The sequence below is a fragment of the Phocoena sinus genome, chromosome 1, assembly GCF_008692025.1.
Source record: "Phocoena sinus isolate mPhoSin1 chromosome 1, mPhoSin1.pri, whole genome shotgun sequence".
In the NCBI taxonomy this organism is placed as follows: Eukaryota; Metazoa; Chordata; class Mammalia; order Artiodactyla; family Phocoenidae; genus Phocoena; species Phocoena sinus.
The window spans coordinates 114,427,263-114,446,033 of NC_045763.1; the positions used below are offsets into that span (position 1 = coordinate 114,427,263).

The following is an 18,771-nucleotide window of genomic DNA, read 5'->3' on the forward strand; positions in this document are numbered from 1 at the left end:
GGAGAGGCCACAACAGTGAGAGGCCTGCATACCGGAAAAAACAAAGCAAAACAAAAAAAACCTTGGGAGTGAGCTGAGAGGAACAAGGGGCTGGTGGGGGTCATGTTGGACAGAGAGAAAACAGGGCGTGGGAGTTCAGTGTCCTTCAGTCCTGAAGTCCCTTGGGGGACACCTTTTCTACTCTTGGTTGGGAGAGTGCCCCCTAGCGGCCTACAAGGGCCACCCCTTCCCTCTTCTCCAGGCATTCACAAGCTCACACAGACCTTCTCCAGATCAGGAAGCCCTTTGCAGACAGGAGGGCTTCACTCTGAAGCCTCAGGTCCTGGGGAAGGAGTAGAAAAAATCCAGAAGTCCTGTCCCTGCACTCAGCCCCCTCACCTCATCTGCTGTTTCTGCCCCAGGTCTCCCCCTATCCAGTGTCCTTAGAACAAGGCTGGACGGGGAGCTACCAGCCCCTTTCCTAGTGCTGTAGGAAGGGACCCATCCCAGGCAAGCAGGTAGGTTGCAAGTTCCAGCTCCACCCAGGATGAGAAACTGCCCATCCCAGGCCCTGGGCTGTCAGGGAGCGGCAGAAGTTGCTATATCTAAGATGCACCTCCCAGAGCTCTGCGCTGCAGCAGGGTGACCCCAGCCCCTCCTCACGACAGCCCTTCCTCTTGTGCCCCCAGTTACCCCTCACTGCAGGCTCTGCGGAAAAGCGGGAGGCCGAGTAGCTTCCTGCTCCCCAAGGGACTATTTCTCACTCACTGGTGGCTGGGACCCCCATGGCCACAGGTCCCAGGAACCTAGCAACGCGAATTCTGTCCTCTCAGCTGGTTCTGTGAAGGTCTTGTCCCTGTCCCAGCTGCCTCCGTTGTCACTCCCTTGAGCCTGCCTGCTGCCTGCTTGCAGGAGCCCAGGCTGAGAGCAGACACCCAACCTGTCTAACCTGTCTGACGTCATTGTCTCTCCACCCACCTGGGCCCCAGGTCTCCAGCCACTCACTGTTCCTGTTCTCAGCTTCCGTCCTCTCAGCTTCCTTACAGCACCGCCACCTGCCAGAGCTGAGCCCCCCTAGGCCCTGGCTAGCCTGAAGTCGGCCCTCGATCCCTCTGGCTGCAGAAGTCTCTTTACTCCCGATGAGAGGAAGGCCGGATCCAGGTCTCTTGAGAGCTGAGGGTTGAGGGCATTGAACCAACGCACAGACCCGTCACCTCTGCCCTCGAAGACACTTGTGCCCTCCATGTGGAGCCAAGATGGGGAACAGAAACGAGGAAGATTATAACTTTGTCTTCAAGGGTGAGTCGGGGTCCGTAGAGAAAGAGGAACGCCTGAGAGAGACCCAGGAAGAGCACAACAGAGCCAGAGGCCCCTTCCTGCTTTTTAATCACTTAGCAGGACCTACCTCCTAGGGCTCATCATTCCTTTGGATAAGAAAGAAAGCCTAAGGAGTGGGGGAGGGTCTGTTTACTGGCGCTGCCAGAATGCTCTAGTAAATAATGCTGATCACCCCTTAATGGTACCAAGTTAGGCTCCTCTGCCCTGTTCCTAATGGAAGTCCAAACCCCTAGGAATAGTCAGCCACTGCAGCACCAGAGATGGAGGATTCCCTCCTGAGAAGAAGGGGAAACAAGCCGACTTAAGAGGAAGAAAGTCACCTTCCTAGGCAACTGTACAGGAAAGGAGAGATAGGATAGATCTATCCCGTCGTAGCGCTGGAGAAAGCCATAGGGAAGATGTAATGATTGGGAGAAGGGTCTAATAGAACCTGGAGGACCCCCAGCACCATGGCTTTCCTTGGGCTCGAATACCAGGAACTGGGTTCAACTTGGCTGTCCCTGGAAGCCCGCATGTATCTTTCCTGCTCCTTTATCTCGCCCCTGTGTTTGGTCAGTCTAGTGTTCCCCACCCCCACCTGCACACCTCCTTCAGGGCAGGGTGGACTGGCTGCCCTATGGTTCCCACCCCACCCCACTGCCTCTCCCAGCCACTGCCCCTCCCAGCCACTGCCCCGCCCTCACTTGAGCTGGGACTCTCAGTCGACCAGGGGTTGGGGAACCTGTACTCCCAGCATCTTTCCCAGGAAGGGAGACAGAGTAAGGGTTAGCAGTAGACTGGGGCAATACTACTCCTATCGTTTATTGAACCCTTGCTGTGTGCCAGCCAGTGGCTCATTAATCACCATAACAGCCCCAAAATTATCTTTCATTTTGAAAGCATGAGTTTAGATCTCAGCCCTGCCGTTTACGAGTTATTACAGGTTGGGGTCACTAGAAGCAGACACTGAGAAGTTTGGGGCGTAAGATGTTTATTGTGGCTCAACAGCAGTGAAAGGAAGAGGCAGGACGCAGGATTGGGCAGAGGGAGAAGTCACACTACAAGGCAAGATCACAAAGCCTTGGCCGAGGGCAGGCAGCTCTGGGTTCCCCTCGCCTTGCTTGGGCGCTGCGTGCGGACTGCCCAGGAAAGGTATGACCTCAGGTGAGGCTGCCCTCTGCGTCAGAAGCAGATGCTGAAGGAGCCAACAGCTGAAGGCTGTGTGCTGACTGCACTGCCTGCGGCTGGGGGCAAGTCCTTCCTAGAAGGCTCATCTGAGCAGCACAGCTCGTGTTTACCACACTAGCTGTGCCATCTTGTGCAAATCATTTAACCCCCCTGTAAAAATGGGTGATACTAATAATGGTACTTGCCTTATGGCATTGTTGTGAGGATTAAATGAGTTAATATGTGTAAAGCCTTCAGGATGGTGCCTGGCACACAGTAGGTGCTCAATAAATGTTAACCATTAGCATCTCCATTTTACAGATGAGGATGAGACACAGAGCAAATAGCTTACAAAAGGTCACTAAGTCAGTACTCAAACCCAAGTCTGTCTGACTCCAAAGCCCTTGCCCTGAGCCCCTTTGGGGCCTGAGGATAGGGCTCAGAGCACACCCACTGGGAGGGATGAGATGGGGATGAGGTTCCCAGTAGGGGAGAGGCAGGAACACACACACACACACACACACACACACACACACACACGTCCATACAACCTCTTACCCACACACACACATATAGCTCCCAGCTCTTTCCTGCACTAAACAAATAGGGAATTTTTTAAGTTGGAGGGGGCCTTTATAGGTTTTATAAACAGGGAAACTGAGACCCAGAAAAGGAGAGCCACTTGTTCAGGGTCACACAGCTAGTCAGAGGCTGAGTGGGGACCAGCACCCAGAATATGTGGTGTCCAGTCCTGGGGTGCCTGCCTGCCTTTCCAGAACCACCCTGGGTAGCTCAGGGCCAGTGCGATTATGAGCTGTACTTACAGCAGCCCCACATTCTAACCCCAGTCCCAACTCACCCATGGTGGGTAAGGCTGGGCCCTGGATGCTGCCCTCCAGCCTAAAGGCTCTTCACGGCCCCGCTGGTGGCTCCTTGTCCCTGAAAACATAAAGGTAAAAGCACTGTTCCACCAACAACAATAACGACAGTAACAGTTTTGCACACTCACTATATCCTGGGCAATATCTCATTTACTTCTTGCAACAATCCATAAGATAGATGCTATTGTTATTACCACTTTTTCATAAGAAAAAGGTCAGAGAGGATAATAGCTTGCTGAAGGACACACATAGCTGGTCCCACACCCAGTCCCATGGTCTTAACTATACAAGACTGCCCCTTCTTGGGGACAACTGGATCCTAACTTCTTGTACACATACGCCCATACCTTTCCCCCACCTACAGATGTGTCACCTGCCAAACTTTCTCCTCACCCACACTTCTGTTCACACCTCTGCTCCCCACGCAGAGACACACAAACCTCCCACTTGTCCTTCCAGCTCGTATACATAGAAACACGCACAATGTTCTCATACTCCCCCACCCAGAAATGTGCAACCTCCCCCCAGGCCCCCACCCAGAAATGTGCAACCTCCCCCCAGGCCCCTACCCTCCCTCCTTCCTCACAACCCTGAATGCCAATACCCACAAACAGCCCATAGACGTCACTCCATCACCGTATTCGCAGGTTGACTCTGCAGCCACGTCACAACACACCAGGCCTAGAACTCTTAATCAGCCTGTTTCAAACTCTCAGCCCTTCTGCCCCACGATGGATGCATTCATGTAGAGTTGCAGACCCTAGCCTCTGCCAGGAGACCTGGCTCCCTTCTCAGTTTTCTGAGCTCAGCTCCCCTTTTCGGATGGGCAGACCCTCCAAGCTCAGCCCTTATCTCTCCACTCCTTCAGTGGTGCTGATCGGCGAGTCAGGCGTGGGGAAGACCAATCTGCTATCCCGATTCACTCGCAATGAGTTCAGCCACGACAGCCGTACCACCATCGGGGTTGAGTTCTCCACCCGCACTGTCATGCTGGGCACCGCCGCTGTCAAGGCTCAGATCTGGGACACGGCTGGCCTGGAGCGGTACCGAGCCATCACCTCGGCGTGAGCTGGGGTTGGGGGTCTCCTGGGGCGCGGGGGTGCTGGGGAAGTCAGGGCACACCTCTGGAGGAGAGGTGGAGGAGGAGAAGGAGGCAAGGACACTCAGCAGCAAGTTTCCTGAATGGGACCACAGGCCACTGCACCCGAGTCAGGAGACGTGAGTACTGTGAGCTACAAACAGTCTGAGACAGGCTGCAGTGATACTGACTGCTGGAAGTAAACACAAGGGTCATCGCCACCACTTACTTAAGTCTTTGCTATGTGCCCAGGAAGGTACAAGGCACTTGGGCACATTGGGCACATTGGGCATTTTATGTAATCCTCAAAGTACCACAGGAGTAGGGTGCTATCATTAATTCCTCTTCGAGAAGTTTGAGTCTCAAGCAGATGAGATCAGGGTGCAGCTGGGATGGGGGCAGGTTCCGCGATCAAGAGCACCCCCTCACTTCTCCACAGTGCTTTGCACTTGGCAGCCTTCACTCTCTAACCACAAGGTGAAGGGCTGGACCCCTCACCTGCATTTTACAAAGACTCAGAGGACATAGAGGAACGTAGGTCTCCTGACACCAGACACAGAGTGTCTCCCAGTCAGTGTCAGGCCAAAGGTGGTGTGTGTGTGCGTGTGTGTGTGTGTGTGTGTGTGTGTGTAGTGGGGGACAGCACAGGAGTCAGGGGCTTTGTTTATACATACCCATTACTCTTAGACTGGTCACCTGACTCTTTTTTTAAAACGTTTACTTTATTTATTTTTGGCTGTGTTGTGTCTTCGTTGCTGCACACGGGCTTTCTCTAGTTGCAGTGAGCGGGGTCTACATTTCATTGCGGTGCACGGGCTTCTCATTGCGGTGGCTTCTCTTGTTGAGGAGCACGGGCTCTAGGCGCGAGGGCTTCAGTAGTTGCGGCTCACGGGCTCTAGAGCGCAGGCTCAGTAGCTGTGGCGCACGGGCTTAGTTGATCCGCAGCATGTGGGATCTTCCCAGACCAGGGCTCAAACCCGTGTCTCCTGCATTGGCAGGCGGATTCTTAACCACTGCGCCACCAGGGAAGTCCTGGTCACCTGACTCTTACGAGCCTCAGTTGACTCTTCAATAAAATGGGAGTAATTAGATACCACCAGTCTGAAGAAGCTCCATCTAACTCCAAGAGTGAGACTGGATGCTTGCAAGGATGCCTCAGATGATAGGGGAGATTTAGCTAGTCCTAGGAAGATGGCCATGAGAGAGAAGACACTGTGGGTCAAGATCTTAGAGGTGGGACATCTAGGAGGCTGTCTTGACCAGAGCCCTGGTATACATTGGTGAATAGCAGGGGCTAAAATCAGAAAAAAAGACCTGGAGAAGCAGAAGGGCTAGGAAGGAGGAGGGAGCCAGTGGTTTTGGAGAAGGGAGGTGAGTCTTCGGAGGCTCCAAGACCAGTATCCCTGGAGGGTGCTCAGCTTCAGACATGGGAGCTTTGGGCTGCCCTGTGCGGTTTGGGTCTCTGGACTCTAGTTTTCATATTTCCCCATCTCTGGTACTCATCTCTGGCTTTTGGCTTGAGGGCTCTGCTCTGAGGCTGGGCCTGATGGCCCTGACCTTGCCTCTGTCCACCCCACTACCCCTGACCCAGGTACTATCGTGGTGCGGTGGGGGCCCTACTGGTGTTTGACCTAACCAAGCACCAGACCTATGCCGTGGTGGAGCGCTGGCTGAAGGAGCTCTACGACCACGCCGAGGCCACGATCGTCGTCATGCTCGTTGGTAACAAGAGTGACCTCAGCCAGGCCCGAGAGGTACCTACTGACGAGGCCCGCATGTTCGCTGGTGAGAGCCCACCGTGACCCAGCCTGACCCCTCCAGCCCTGCCGATGCAATCCCAGATCCCACCTCCCCAGCCCCTGTTCCCACCGCAGGGCTCCGGCCTGGACGTCCTCCGCAGGATCCCCTACCTCTATCCCGTCTTCCTCAGAATCTCCTAGACCCTCCCCTCTGTGACCCTGTGTCCCTCTTTATGTCCCACCACTTGCCCTGAGATTGTCTTTATGGGCAATTATTCATAGTAGGTTTTAGGACAGCCCACCCTGCGATGCTCAGAGATCTTAAGTGTAGCAGGTGGGCTCCCCTTGACCACCTGCAGTCACACTTTCCCCAGGCTTTCTGGGGTTTAGAGGCAACAAGATACAGTGGTTAAGGGTGTAGGCTGTGGAGTCCCATGGCCTAGCTTCACATCTCTTGGCCAATGACTAGCTGTGGGACACCAAGCAAGTTCTTTATTCATTCTCTCTGTTTCTGGGCTTCAGTTTCCTCTTCTATAAGAAAGGGTTAGTATTCAAACCTACCTCACAGGTTGTTTTAAGTTTTACATGAGCTACACATGCCAAGGGTTTAGTGCATAGCAAACGTACATGGTAAACATGAAGTAAATATTATCGCGTTGGCCCTCCACAGCTAATGGTGTGCTTCCTTTCCTGTCAGAAAACAATGGGCTGCTATTCTTGGAGACCTCGGCCCTGGATTCCACCAACGTTGAGCTGGCCTTTGAGACTGTCCTCAAAGGTAGAGCCTCTGCCATTCGGCAGGCACCCCATCCCATCCGTGAGCCTCTGTGGACAGTGTGAGGAACGCAGACACCCAGCCCTCGCCCGCCCCAGCTGATTCCTCAGCCCCTCTGTCGACCCCCAGCCTTCTTAGAGCCTCCCTAGTATGCCCCCCACCCCCTCAGCTGGAGCTTAGGGAAATAAGCAGAAGGCCACACTTACCAGGGAGCTGAGTCTTAGCCCTTCTCCACCCACGTAAGTAGAAGGGACCCAGGTGCCCAAACTCCTCTTCCTTCTAGCGGAACCCCCCGTGTTCAGAAAGGGGCACGTACAGTGTGTATGCAGAGGGCGGGCTCTAAATCTTCATCTGACCTGACCACTGCCCTCTGCCCTCACAGAGATCTTCGCCAAGGTGTCCAAGCAGAGGCAGAACAGCACCCGGACTAATGCCCTCACCCTGGGCAGTGAGCCGGGCCCTGGTGAGAAGAGGGCCTGTTGCATCAGCCTCTGACCTGCCCCTGCTGGTGCTCTGGTGTCCCCCATTCCCACCCCAGATCCAGGAGCTTTCCCTGCCCTGTGGTTCCAGATGTCAGAGTGGCCGGTCCTTGTTCGCAGCCCCGCAGAGCTCTAAGGTCTTCATGCGCTGCCCCTCCTCCCCACATATCTCTATTATCGGTCACCCCCTCACAGACTAGGGCCCCCCAATAAAGCTGTGTTTTGTATCAAGACCTGGACATCCTGCTGCTTCCTTGTGCCTCCCCTTCATCTCTGGCCCAGTTCCCCTCCCCCTCCCCCTCCCTCCATCCTCCCCACCATACACTGCCCCCCAGGGCCAGCTGCCTCTGGAGTCCTGGAGTCTGGGGACAGTGCCAAGGGGGTGGGAGGGGCCCGCCCTTCCCTCTGCCAACCCCCAGGGCAGGTAGGGGAGGGAGGACAGCATGGCAGAGAGGGGGTATCTGGAAGGCAAGACAAAAGGAAACCATCGGCGGGTACCATCTGGTGCCCAGGGCCCTGGTGCCAAGAACTGAGGGCACTCCAATGCCAGGGGTGAGGGGAGGAGGCGGGAGTCAGGGCTAGCCCTGTCTGTGTGTGCTGGGGAAGGGGTTTTAAGCCTGGGAGGTGGCGGGTCTAAGTGTTCCTTCCAGGTTTCTGCCTGACCCCGAAGAGGGGGTGTGGTGTGTAGGGATGGATTGAACCTGGTGGGGATGAGTGGGGAGTGTCGGGCTCTCAGCTCTCTGCCCCTTCTCCATCGAGTCCACGAGCTGGCTGTCCGGGGAGCGTCGAGGTCACCCAGCCTCGCCTTCCCCTGTTCTGCAGGGCAGAGCGGAAGGAGGTCTGCTGGCACCCCCAAGGAATAGAAGGCGGTAAATGGGGAGAAAAAAGAGAGGTTGAGCACTTGGGAGACGCAAGTAGGGAACTGTGGAGAGCAGACAGGAGCCGTCCACTTCCTGCAAGGTGAGCAGGGTCACCCAGAATCACACCAGAGAAAACCCCACTCACCCCAAGGTGGTTCAGACTCGCATGCAGAGAAAAGAGGCCAGAGCCTTAAGTAATAATACTTTTAATAAAATTAAGTTCTTAATAGCACATTTAATACATTAACCCTCCCCCTTCTTGGTTTCTCTGTGTTTTGTGCAACATCACTTTGACTTGATTATTCATGGGTCCGTTTTTTTCCCGCCTTTATTTTGCTTTTGAAACGTTTTTCCTTGGTGGATTTGTAACGTGTCTTCACTAGATGCCTCAAATTAAGTCTGACCACAATCCTACTCTACTTTCTACAGTGGAGAGACCACTCCCCCTGCCCCAGGGCTGTCTCCCCCCACCCACCCTACCCCACCCGTACCCTCGCGCGGGGAAGGGGAAGCCCTCCCCACCCCAGACGCTACCTTCCCAAACTAGCGGGGGTTTCTAGGACAAAAAGAGCAGGGGGGATATCTGTCCCTAGGTGGGGTGAGAAGAGTAAACTGGGGAGAGGGAGATGTGTGTTTGGGGTCTAGGGCCAGGGAGGGGCATGACAGTCATTGGTGTCATGGAGCAGGCTCTTCTTGCCAAGAACCAAGGGGCCTCCACACCCCCTTGGATAGGAGGGAGGGGCCCGACCTGATTGCAAGCTGGGGTTGGTAGAAGGCAAGTGCTTAAAAAACAAGTTGATTTCTCACAAGCGAAAAAGCCAAGCTCCCCAGTTTTCTGTGGGGAGGGCGATGTGCCCTGGGGCCAGGGCACAGTGGATGACCCCTACCTGAACACTTACAGATGGAAGTGGACTAGAACACAGCGTTAGGGTCAGGGTCACCCAAAGTCGCTGCTGCCCTCCCCCTGCCTTTGTACCCTTGGGGACCAGTTCTCCCAGGCCTTTAAGGGCAGCATCTCTGCTCTACCCCAGTGGGTGGGAAGTCCTTCTTGGAATCTAACTTCTATGAGATAATAAAGCACTTTTGCAAACCTGTAAAGCACAGTGCAGCTTTAAAGGAGAACGATTATCGAGTTGGTTCCTCCACCTGCTGCCATGGAGGTCAGAAGCTAAGTAGAATATTGGGTGGGAACAAGGAAGGGGGACAGACCACCCCCTCAGTCCCCTTGAAGCTCTGAGAAGGAAGCATGTGCATGTGTGTCTGTTGGTGAAATGACCTACCAGGCTCTTGAATCAACCTGAGGTGGAGTGGATTGAGGTTATACTTCAAGAAGGACTTCCTCAGGCCCGGGAGAAGTTGCCTCAGGAGGGTTGGAGCTGGGCAGTCTCCATCCTCCCAGAGAACCCCAAGAGGACATATTTGGAGTAAGGGCTGCCCAACAGACAGGGAAGGCCAGGATGGCCAGGCCCTCAGGTACTGGGGTGCAGAGCAGGGGTGCAGGTGAATGTGCTCTCCCTCCTCTGCTGTCCCTAGCCCAGCCCTCCTCTGGTTGAAATGACCATTGTTCATCCTTTCAAAGACCCTGGGAACTGAGCCCCTTATCTATTTGTCCTATAATTTAAAAATCCAAGGATTCTCAGAATCAACCCCAGCAGACTGGAAGGAAGCTCCTAACCTTACCTAGCAACCTGCTCCCACCCTGATACCTGAAGATGGAGCGGCTCAGGGTGGACTCAGCCACTTCCCTCCTCTATTTTCCTTTTCGTTATGACTTTTATACATTCTACTGGACCCAGGGGCCCTCAATGCTACTAAACTTTAAGCTATCTGAATATCATCTACTAAGTAACTAGTAATTCTTTCTCTTTTTCTCTAGGATTATATGAAATAAATTTGAATTATTATTATTATTATAATTATTATTTTGTAGTATTCTTTTCTTTTAAACCCCTCGGTTTCTTTCTTTTTCTTCTCTCTCTCTCATTTTTGGTTAAAAAAACAAACAAACAAAAAAAACTATTTCTCTTAAATCTCACACCTCTCTGAGGGTTCCCGTAGGCCTGCTAGGCCTCAGTTCTGGACTTCCCCTTCTCACTCGCCCCTGGGACAGGGCAGGGGAAGGGGGGGACACCCCAGGATCCTCAGTCCTCAGTCCTCCAGCTTCTTCCTTTCTCCTTAATCCCTTTCTTTGTTTGGCTCTGCCGGCTCCCCCGAGGGGGAGGGGTAGAGGGGAGAGGGAGCCCCGGGAGTGAAATCCAATCTACTTGCAGGGCCCCAGAGGGACCAAGTTCCCCTAGCCCCTGTCTCCACGATCCATCCCAGGATGCTCCCCCGGAAAAGCAAATGACATTCCTCCCCAAAAAAAAAGTGGGGGGAAAAAGGAACGTAAACCCGAACATATATTAAAAACACTTTTTTAAGATTTAACTCTGAATACAAATGTATTTTTTTCTTCTCTCCCTACATATATTCTAAACCTTCTAAAGTTTTTTTATTTTTTTTAAGGATCACTTTATCATAAAATAAAATATCCTTTTCATATAATAAATTACCTAATAAAAAGTCTTTTTTTTTCATATTAGCCCAGGTTCTTTGCTACATTTATACGGTAATAAACGCCTTTATTAAAATAGAATATTAAATTATAAAGAACTGCTTTTTTTTTTTTTTTTTTTTTTTTTTTTTGCTATTTTTGTTTTCTCTCCTCTGTGTTGGTCACCTATCTCGCTCCCTCTCACGCTCTCTTTCTCTCCTCTATCCTGTCTCTCACTATGTGTTTTGCGTTTGTTTCTAGGTTTGGCTCAATTAGTAAGAGTGGGATTGAATTTTCCGAGCCCCCTAGTGTAACAGTCTTCTGCCTTTGTGGGTAGAGTGGAGAGGGGGAGGGGGATCGACAGACAGACATCCCATCTTCCCACCCCCCTCCCCACCCCCCCTCGGCGACCGAGGGGTGCCCATTTGGTTTGGTTTCTATTGTACAGACATCTCAGGATGGCTCACATTGGCGGGAAGGAGGGAAGTTGTCACAGGCCAGTGTTCCTGGCTGTGACCTCCTTCCGCTCCCCTCCCTGGCTGGTGGTCTGGAGGGGAAGGTTGAGGAGAGGTGAGTTAATTCACAACAGGAGGAAGGAGAGGAGGAAATCCCCTCTGTACCCCCATCCCTGCACCCCCTCTCCATCCAGGAAGAATGGGACTCCGGAGCTTAAGTGCTCAGAGATCACTTAGAAGAGTCCCACCCTACTATATACAAGAATCTCCTAGGACCCCCCTGGGACTCCCATCTCCCATCCTCTCCTGGCCCGGCCAGCGGAACCCAGGAGGGCGGGAGGCTGGTGGCTGCCCCAGATGAGCAGTAGGGAAGCAGCAATGGGGGGACAAGGCCTAAAATCATACATGATTCTCAGAGCAGGCCCTGCTATACTGCTATACCCCAGTCCTGCTTGGCTCTGGACTGACCCCTGTCTGAAGACCTGGTCTCTCTCCTCAACCACAATGAGTGAGACACAGACTTCATGATTAGCGTGCTAATAAGGGTTCAGGTCAGGTCCAGAGAGGGGCGCACGGAGTGGGGCACTGCAGGGGAGGAGGAGCAGCCCCTCCCCCCAGCAGCCTCTCCTATGGCCTCAGGCCCTTTCCTGCTCAAAACTGCAGACACACTACCCTGGCTCTCCCCTCCCACCACCAGAAAATCCAGCCCAAGAACTGTTCCCTAAATGTAATGCCCCAAGATGATAAAGGTGGAGGTTTGACCCTTTATGTAACCCAGTATTGGTCCCCTCCTCAAATTTTCACTGAGAACGGGGATACATTCCATCAAGAATTTGAGGTGTTTCTTTGGAGGAGTAGGAGAGAGGGCCTCCGGATGCCAGAAGAGGAATTAGGGGGGACCATCAAACTGTTCTTCCCCCTAATTCTCCCCAGGGGGATGGTGTCCCCAAAGCTGGGCTGGAAGGAGCAGGAGGGAGGGGGAAGAAAGGAAGAAAGAGAAAGATCAAGACAGGGCTGGTTGTGACAGCCAGCGAGGGGAAGCCAAGAGGAGAGTTGGGGGAGAGGACAAAGGAGTGAGGAAAACCCAAAGGGAAGAAAGATGGGGAGGAGAGAGTGGAGGGAAAAGCTGCAAGGGGCAGAGAGGGGCACCCCCTCTCCAGATTCCTCTAGCCCAGCTTTGTGGGGATAGATGAGTTCTGAGCCCTTTATTGGTTGACATACTTCCTCCCCTTCCCCCTTAGAAAATCTATCCTGACTTCCAAAAGGGCCCCAACCCCCTTATACTGCTGGAAACCCAGGAACAGATTCCCAAACAGGATATGGCGGTGGAGGGTCTAAAGGGTCGTGGTTGGAGGTCAGAGGTCAAGACCAGAGGGCTTGGGGATTGTTAGAGCACCTCTAGATACAGATGGTAATTCTCCCTCTCCCTCTCCCCATCCCCTCCACAGAGGAAAGGGTAGTGTGACACACATAAGGGTAGGTGGAGAGGGGGTCAGGATACCTTAGCGGCCACCTCTGGCAAAACAAAAGTTTCTCTTAGCTGCTTCCAGACTGAAGGGTGTGTTGAGGTATCAGAGTTGTAACTCTAGTAAAATTTCCGGCCTGGCCCCCTCCCAACCTTTCCAGGACAGGGTGACCAGAGGCTCTGAAAGTGGTCCACCCTCCAACCACCATCGCCTCCCCTCCCCCCTCCCCAGAGAGCGAGTATCTCTAAGCACCTTGCCCCTCAAATCACTGATTTCCAAAAGGCCCTAGTGGAACACAGCTCCAAGAAGGGCCCCTGGGAGGTGGCCCCAGGAGGCATGGGGCAGGGGGCTTAGGAAAATATTCGGATGGCTTGCGTGGCTGTGATGTGGCAGACGGGACACTCCGGGTCCGTCCTCTCGCAGATGCGTACTGCACACTCCATGCAGAACAGGTTGTGTCCGCAGGGCACGAGTGCGGCAGTCACCTCACTCTCGAAGCACACCATGCAATCCCGCCCGCCGCCGGGGCTCCGCAGGCCGCCCCCACCAAGTTTAGAGAAGCCCTGGAGCGGCTCTCCCGGCGGGCGTCTCGGGAGTCCTGCCAGCTCAGGCCCCGCAGAGGCGGCTGGAGAGCGGTGCGCGCCCGGGGGCCCGGCGCGGGCCTTGGCGGAAGAGGAGGAGGAGGAAGAGGCGGAAGAGAAGAGCACCGAGGTGGGCGTGGCGTTCTCCTGGCCCGCCCAGAGAGGGGGGCTAGTCTCCGCCACCCCGTAATACACGTCCTGCTTGCCCACGCCGTAGCCGGGAAACAGGTACCCGCCGTAGCCAAAGTCCCCTCCCTGCTCGCCCAGGCGCGGGGCCTCAAAACCAGAGTCCACTCCACACTCGCCGATGCAGCCCAGACTGTTCTGCCTGAAGGTGGAGAGGGGCTTGCAGCCAGGCGGGTGCACCCGCCAGGCCTCTGAGTAGCGGCTATCAAGCGCGGCGTCGGGGCTCCCAGCCAGGAAGTCGTTTTCATTGTTGTACTCGAGGATCTTGCCCGTGCGGACCGCGATGTGCGTCTCGATCTCCTCGCGCGCACGCTCCACGTTGCCCGGGGCACCGGTGATCTCGAACACCGGGTCTCGGTCTCGGCTTGGTGTGATAATGTACGTGTTGGTCTGCTGCTGGATGCGTTTGATGGTTGCCCCCTTGGGGCCCACCACCAGCCCCACCACGCGGTAGGGCACCCGCACACGAATAGTCACTTGGCCGGGCAGAGCAGGCGCCACGCCAAAGGCGGCGCCCGACTTGTTGCGGGAGGCCCGGATCATGGAGAAGTGCTCAGCTGCTGAGATGATTTCGCGTCGGGCTGTGGCCACGTCCTCCCGCCGCCCGGTCACCATGAACACTGGCTCCTCGCCTCGCACCGGCGTCTTGATGTAGGTGTTGGTCTTGGCCCTCAGAGCCTTAATCTTGCAGCCTGGGATAGGTAGGGAAGGGAAGAGAGACAAAGAAACTCACCGGGCAAGAAGGTTTGTGCTGAGTCCAACAAGCTCCTGCTCAGATACTCAGCCCCCCAGGAACCTCTGTCTACCCTTTGAACCCCACCCCCCCAATCCACCCTAACCGGAACAATTCACTCATCGTATCTTAAATCTACCCAACGTCTCTATCAACCACAGATCGCCAAATGTCCCAACATTTCCTTGAATTCCATTCAGGACCTCCAAATTCACGCACTCTATGAAATCCTGAAAAAAATCACTGACCCTCCAGACAAGGTGCTAACCTCAAACCTACTCACTAACTCCTCTCCAACCACGAGCCGTTCCCACAATTTCTCTACTGATTTCTGGCTACTCAAACTTCCAAATCACTTAATCACCCCACCCTGCCCTGCAACTGCAGTCTACGATCTGTCACTGATCTTGATCTTTCCTCAGAACTGCAATGGACCCAGCAACCCACAATCTACTCCTTACTTGATCTCCATGCCTTAAAAGTGTCCTCCAGTCTACTCTGGGACCACTGACCCCCAGCTGCTCCCATGCCTTCCACCATGAGTGTCTCTCAGTGGGTCCCAAATTCATAGCAAGTTTTCAGCAACTAGTGGAGTGTGGGAGACTGGGAAGGGTCTGAGAATCAGAGTTTCAAGAGGGAAAGGAGGATAATGATGTGTGGTGCCTGACCCCATGGACACTCCTGCCACCCTGTCCCCTGGGGGCAGGAGAGCCAAGATGGGCTGGGAGCTGAGTAGGGTGGGGAAGAAGGTGTTCCGGACCTGTACTCTTGCTTTCAAGGAGTGGGTTCAAGGTAGGAGGTTGGGGAGAGAGGCAGAAAGAGAAATGAGAAAGGCCCAGACAAAGAGAGACAAAGAGGGAGAAGGGGAAAGAGAAAAGTGAGGGAGGCTGGGGTGGCCACACTGCAGTTTAAAGGTGGCAGACCTTGATGGCTGAGTGAACAAGCCTCTCTCCTCCTCTCCCACTTCCCTCTCCCTGCCCCAGCTTCACACGGAACCTCAGAGACTCACATGCTTTCTCGAAGCACACACACACGGACCTAGGAGCCATGATGCAGTGTGCCTTTATCTAAGTGATACTTGTGGTGCAAACCTAGTGTACACTTTCACATACCCCTCTCTCCATACACACAGATTCCCTGCGTTTCAACCTTTCATCCATCCCACTCTTCCATCCCCATCATTCCCAGCACACAAGCAGCACATTCCTATACACACCTGCCCACAACTTTGGTCCCCATTCACATTTAGACACGTTCACACCCCTCTCCAGATACACATTCACCATTCCCTTCCTCACTCCCCAACCAACGCCAGTGGTCCTAGTTTTCCGATTCTGCCCCAACCCTCCAACCACAGGCCTGGGGTGAGCTCATCTTTTTTTCCCTCTCCTTCCTCCACTCCAGATGGCTTCTTCTCCAGATTGGCATGTGGGAGGAGAGAGTGGGTTGGGGGCAGCTCTCCTCACCTTCAAGAGACCTCAGGAAGGAGAATTTGCTCCTCCCTTTTTGTCTTCAGACCTCTTGGCAGCTCAGAAGTCCTACCTGTTGTCCAGCCCACATCCTTGCTGCTTTAATGTCAGTCAGTAAATGATTGTTCTATTTGTGAGGCATGGAGGGTTAAAGAACAGTGAAGCCCCTTCTCCTACAACTTCTAATCGCATGGCATCTGATAGGCATCGGGGTTCTGGCTCTAAGTTTTGAGCCCATAAACTTACGCGAGAGCTAGGTGTCTTTAGGGACTGGAGTTAGGGTGAGGAGGACAGGCCGGGTATAAAACTAAGGAGAAAAGCTAGAGGCCTGGAGGTGCAGAACTGGTGGTGGACCTCGTCCTGGGTTTCGCAACCCTGAAGAAGCATCTCTTGAAGGGAAGACCCAGTTGGCTTCACCTTCCTAGAGGTCAAATAGAGGAGCACTGACACTGCAGCAGGAGGAGGGAGGTTAGACAAGAGAAAGGACTTCCATTTACTAAAGGAATTAGGGAGAGGCCTATCTTCTCTGAATAGGAGAAATCCCCCTACTTTTATGAGAGACAGGCCCATCTGATGCGGAGGCAGAAGAGGAAAGAATGACTATGAAATTCCGGGGCCTCCCAAGACCACCCCCGCACCCAAGAAAAGATATCAGTGTCCCCACCCAATTCCAGGGCTCTGGGTCCCTAGTTTCTGGCAACAAGAGGAAATCCAACTTTTAAAACCAGAAATCTCAAGAGATGGAGTGCCCAGGAGGATGAGGGCTATGCCTGGGAGTGGCATCTTCCCCTCCTCCATTCTGGATCTCCCTGCAAAATCCCCCCAACCCCCCACACTTCTGGTAGATGAGGTGAGATGTGGAGTAGGGGCCCTCCTGGCTTGCCTCCCCTCTTCCCCGGCCAGCAGCCGGCCTCCTCCCTCACTCCCAGCCGGAATGCAGCTCCTCTATTGTTCCCCACTGTGGGACAGCTCCTCCCCTGCTCCTCCCCCACCCCACACCTCCCCAGCCCAGCCCCCTTGCAATTTCCAAATCCCACCCCCCAACTCCCCTTTGGGAAACTGGGAGAGGGAAGGGTCCCCAGGATCCCGTCTGCTCAATCTGGACCCTCACCAACACTCCCACCCCCACCCGCCCAGGGATGCTGGAGCGGAGGAGGGTGTGGTATCAGACATACTACACTGGATTAATTCTACACCCACACCCCCCTCCCCCCAACAACACACCCAGACACATGCCCTCCACCAAATCTCCAGGTGAAGGTTTCTTACCCCCCAGCATGCCCTCACCCACTCCGTCCTACTCTCTCACTACCAGAGACCCCTCTCCAGGCCTCTGGCCCCTTGCCGTGGCCAGCCCAGAACAAAAGCCTGAGAGGGAGGAGGAGAGGTCCACACCAGGACGTGGCACTTCATTGGAGGCGCCCCTTCCAAAGCCCCATAGACCATTTAACTTTGGTGTGTGGGTGACCACAGGACTCCCTCCTCCCAGCAGCCCCCCTTTCCCACCTCACCCCCAGGCTGGGACCCTCCCATGAGCCACACCCCCTTCCATTCCTACACTCAGCCCAACAAAGAGATAGATACTCAGTCTAGCTTCCCAGGCCAGGTCTCCCCCAAAGTCTGTAACTCCAGGCGGCTGGGGGTCCCAGGGGTGCCCCCTCCCCAAAACCAGTAGCAAATGCCGGAGTTGGGGCTTCTGAGTAACTCTTTGCACATTCCACCAGTTTTTCTGTCTACGAGTGGACACCCCCTCCGGACAGCCTCCCCGGATTGGAAGACCGATCCCCCTCCCTTTTCCCTCTCTCCACGAGAGGATATTTCTTTGTCTAAGGGCAGAGCCCTGGGGGAGGAAGGATCTGGAGAACAGTCCCAACTGGGGGGGTGGGGGTAGCAGGGAACTTTGTGGCACTTGGAAATCAGGGTAGGGGGCGGGTCCCCCTTTGTGGGGAAGGGACAGAGCCAGAGGCAGGCAAGAAGGGAGGAAATGAACTTTCCGTGGTAGGGATGGGGTGCCCCCCACTCCAATCCCTCTCCGCGGTCCCGGCGCCCGCTTACCTTGCCTGCCCACGATCTCGGCCACGTGCTCGGAGGTGGGCACGGGTACACACTCGGTGGTGTTGCTGCTGCCCTTCAGGCGCAGCTCGGCCTCTTTGTAGAGAGCGCAGAGCTTGGCGTCGCTGGCCCCTTTGGGGGCGGTGGGGGGTTGGGGCGTCTGCGCCGCGGGGGCCGCCGTCGGGGCGGCCGGGGGCGCCGCGGGCGGCGGCGGCGGGGCCGGCTGCGGGGGGGCGGCCGGCTGCGCGGGGGCGCCGCCCCCCCCACCTCCCCCGTCCTCGCCCGCCGTGGGGGCGGGGGGCTCCCCCAAACCCAGGAGGCAGAGTTGATCGAGAGCCAGCTGAAGGGCGCGCTCGTCTTCCAGCAGCCCTCGGTCCTTAGCGCTTCCCCCGAAACATCCTAGTTCTCCAAAGCCCCCATTTCTTTCCATTATTCCAGATACCACTAGACTAGGCATGGCGAAACAAAAGCTGGGGGAGAGAGAGAGAGGGAGAGAGAGAGAGAGAGAGAGAGGTGGTGGAAGGGAAAAGAGGAGAGAGGAGGGGAGGGGAGAGGAGAGGAGGGGGGTGTGTGGGGAGGGGGGAACAAAGAACTGGGGAGGGGGGAAGAAAGCGAGATAGAAAGATAGACCCTCCCCCTAAGCCCCCCTCCCCAAACACCCTGTAACCCGACTCCCCTCGCCCCAGCCCCCAGGGTGGGGGTGGGGGGAAAAAGAAGCACAGCCAAGAAAGCAGATCTCCTCTCCTCTCCGGGGGTGACGGGGGGCGGGGGGCTGCGGGATTTCTGCCCCCACCCCTCCCGCCTCGGTCCCGGGAGTCTCTAGACCCCACCGTCCAGACGCCCCCCTTAGGCTCCCGCACCGAGCCCCAGTCCAGGAGCGGCGCTCAGTGGCCCCCAATAGAGCCCAGCCCCTTCCAGCGCTCAAACTCTTTTGTTTTAAATGAACTGGATGGAGCAGCATGGAACTGACGGGAGGGGGGCGCGCCGGGGGCGCCCGGGGCATGCCGGGAGTTGTAGTTTC

General features: G+C 55.1%; 2 protein-coding genes across 3 annotated transcripts; one reads left to right on the plus strand and one right to left on the minus strand.

Annotated features, from left to right (window-relative positions):
* The first annotated feature begins 994 nt into the window (after window positions 1-994).
* On the plus strand, window positions 995-7,648 carry RAB25 (RAB25, member RAS oncogene family). Of its 2 annotated transcripts, none has more exons than XM_032639938.1 (5): window positions 995-1,278; window positions 4,213-4,408; window positions 6,014-6,207; window positions 6,859-6,939; window positions 7,319-7,648. In XM_032639938.1, the coding sequence occupies exons 1-5, from the start codon at window positions 1,236-1,238 to the stop codon at window positions 7,429-7,431; spliced, it is 627 nt and encodes a 208-aa protein (XP_032495829.1). In that variant the 5' UTR covers window positions 995-1,235; the 3' UTR covers window positions 7,432-7,648. The 2 variants fall into 2 exon arrangements, with proteins under 2 accessions (XP_032495829.1, XP_032495839.1); XM_032639948.1 differs by having other exon boundaries at window positions 1,016-1,278; window positions 4,213-4,387.
* Window positions 7,649-8,773: 1,125 nt separating this feature from the next.
* On the minus strand, window positions 8,774-18,207 carry MEX3A (mex-3 RNA binding family member A). The gene is made up of 2 exons (XM_032615385.1): window positions 17,754-18,207; window positions 8,774-14,188 (listed from the first exon to the last, which is right to left on the minus strand). The coding sequence occupies exons 1-2, from the start codon at window positions 18,205-18,207 to the stop codon at window positions 13,080-13,082; spliced, it is 1,563 nt and encodes a 520-aa protein (XP_032471276.1). The 3' UTR covers window positions 8,774-13,079.
* Window positions 18,208-18,771: the final 564 nt, after the last annotated feature.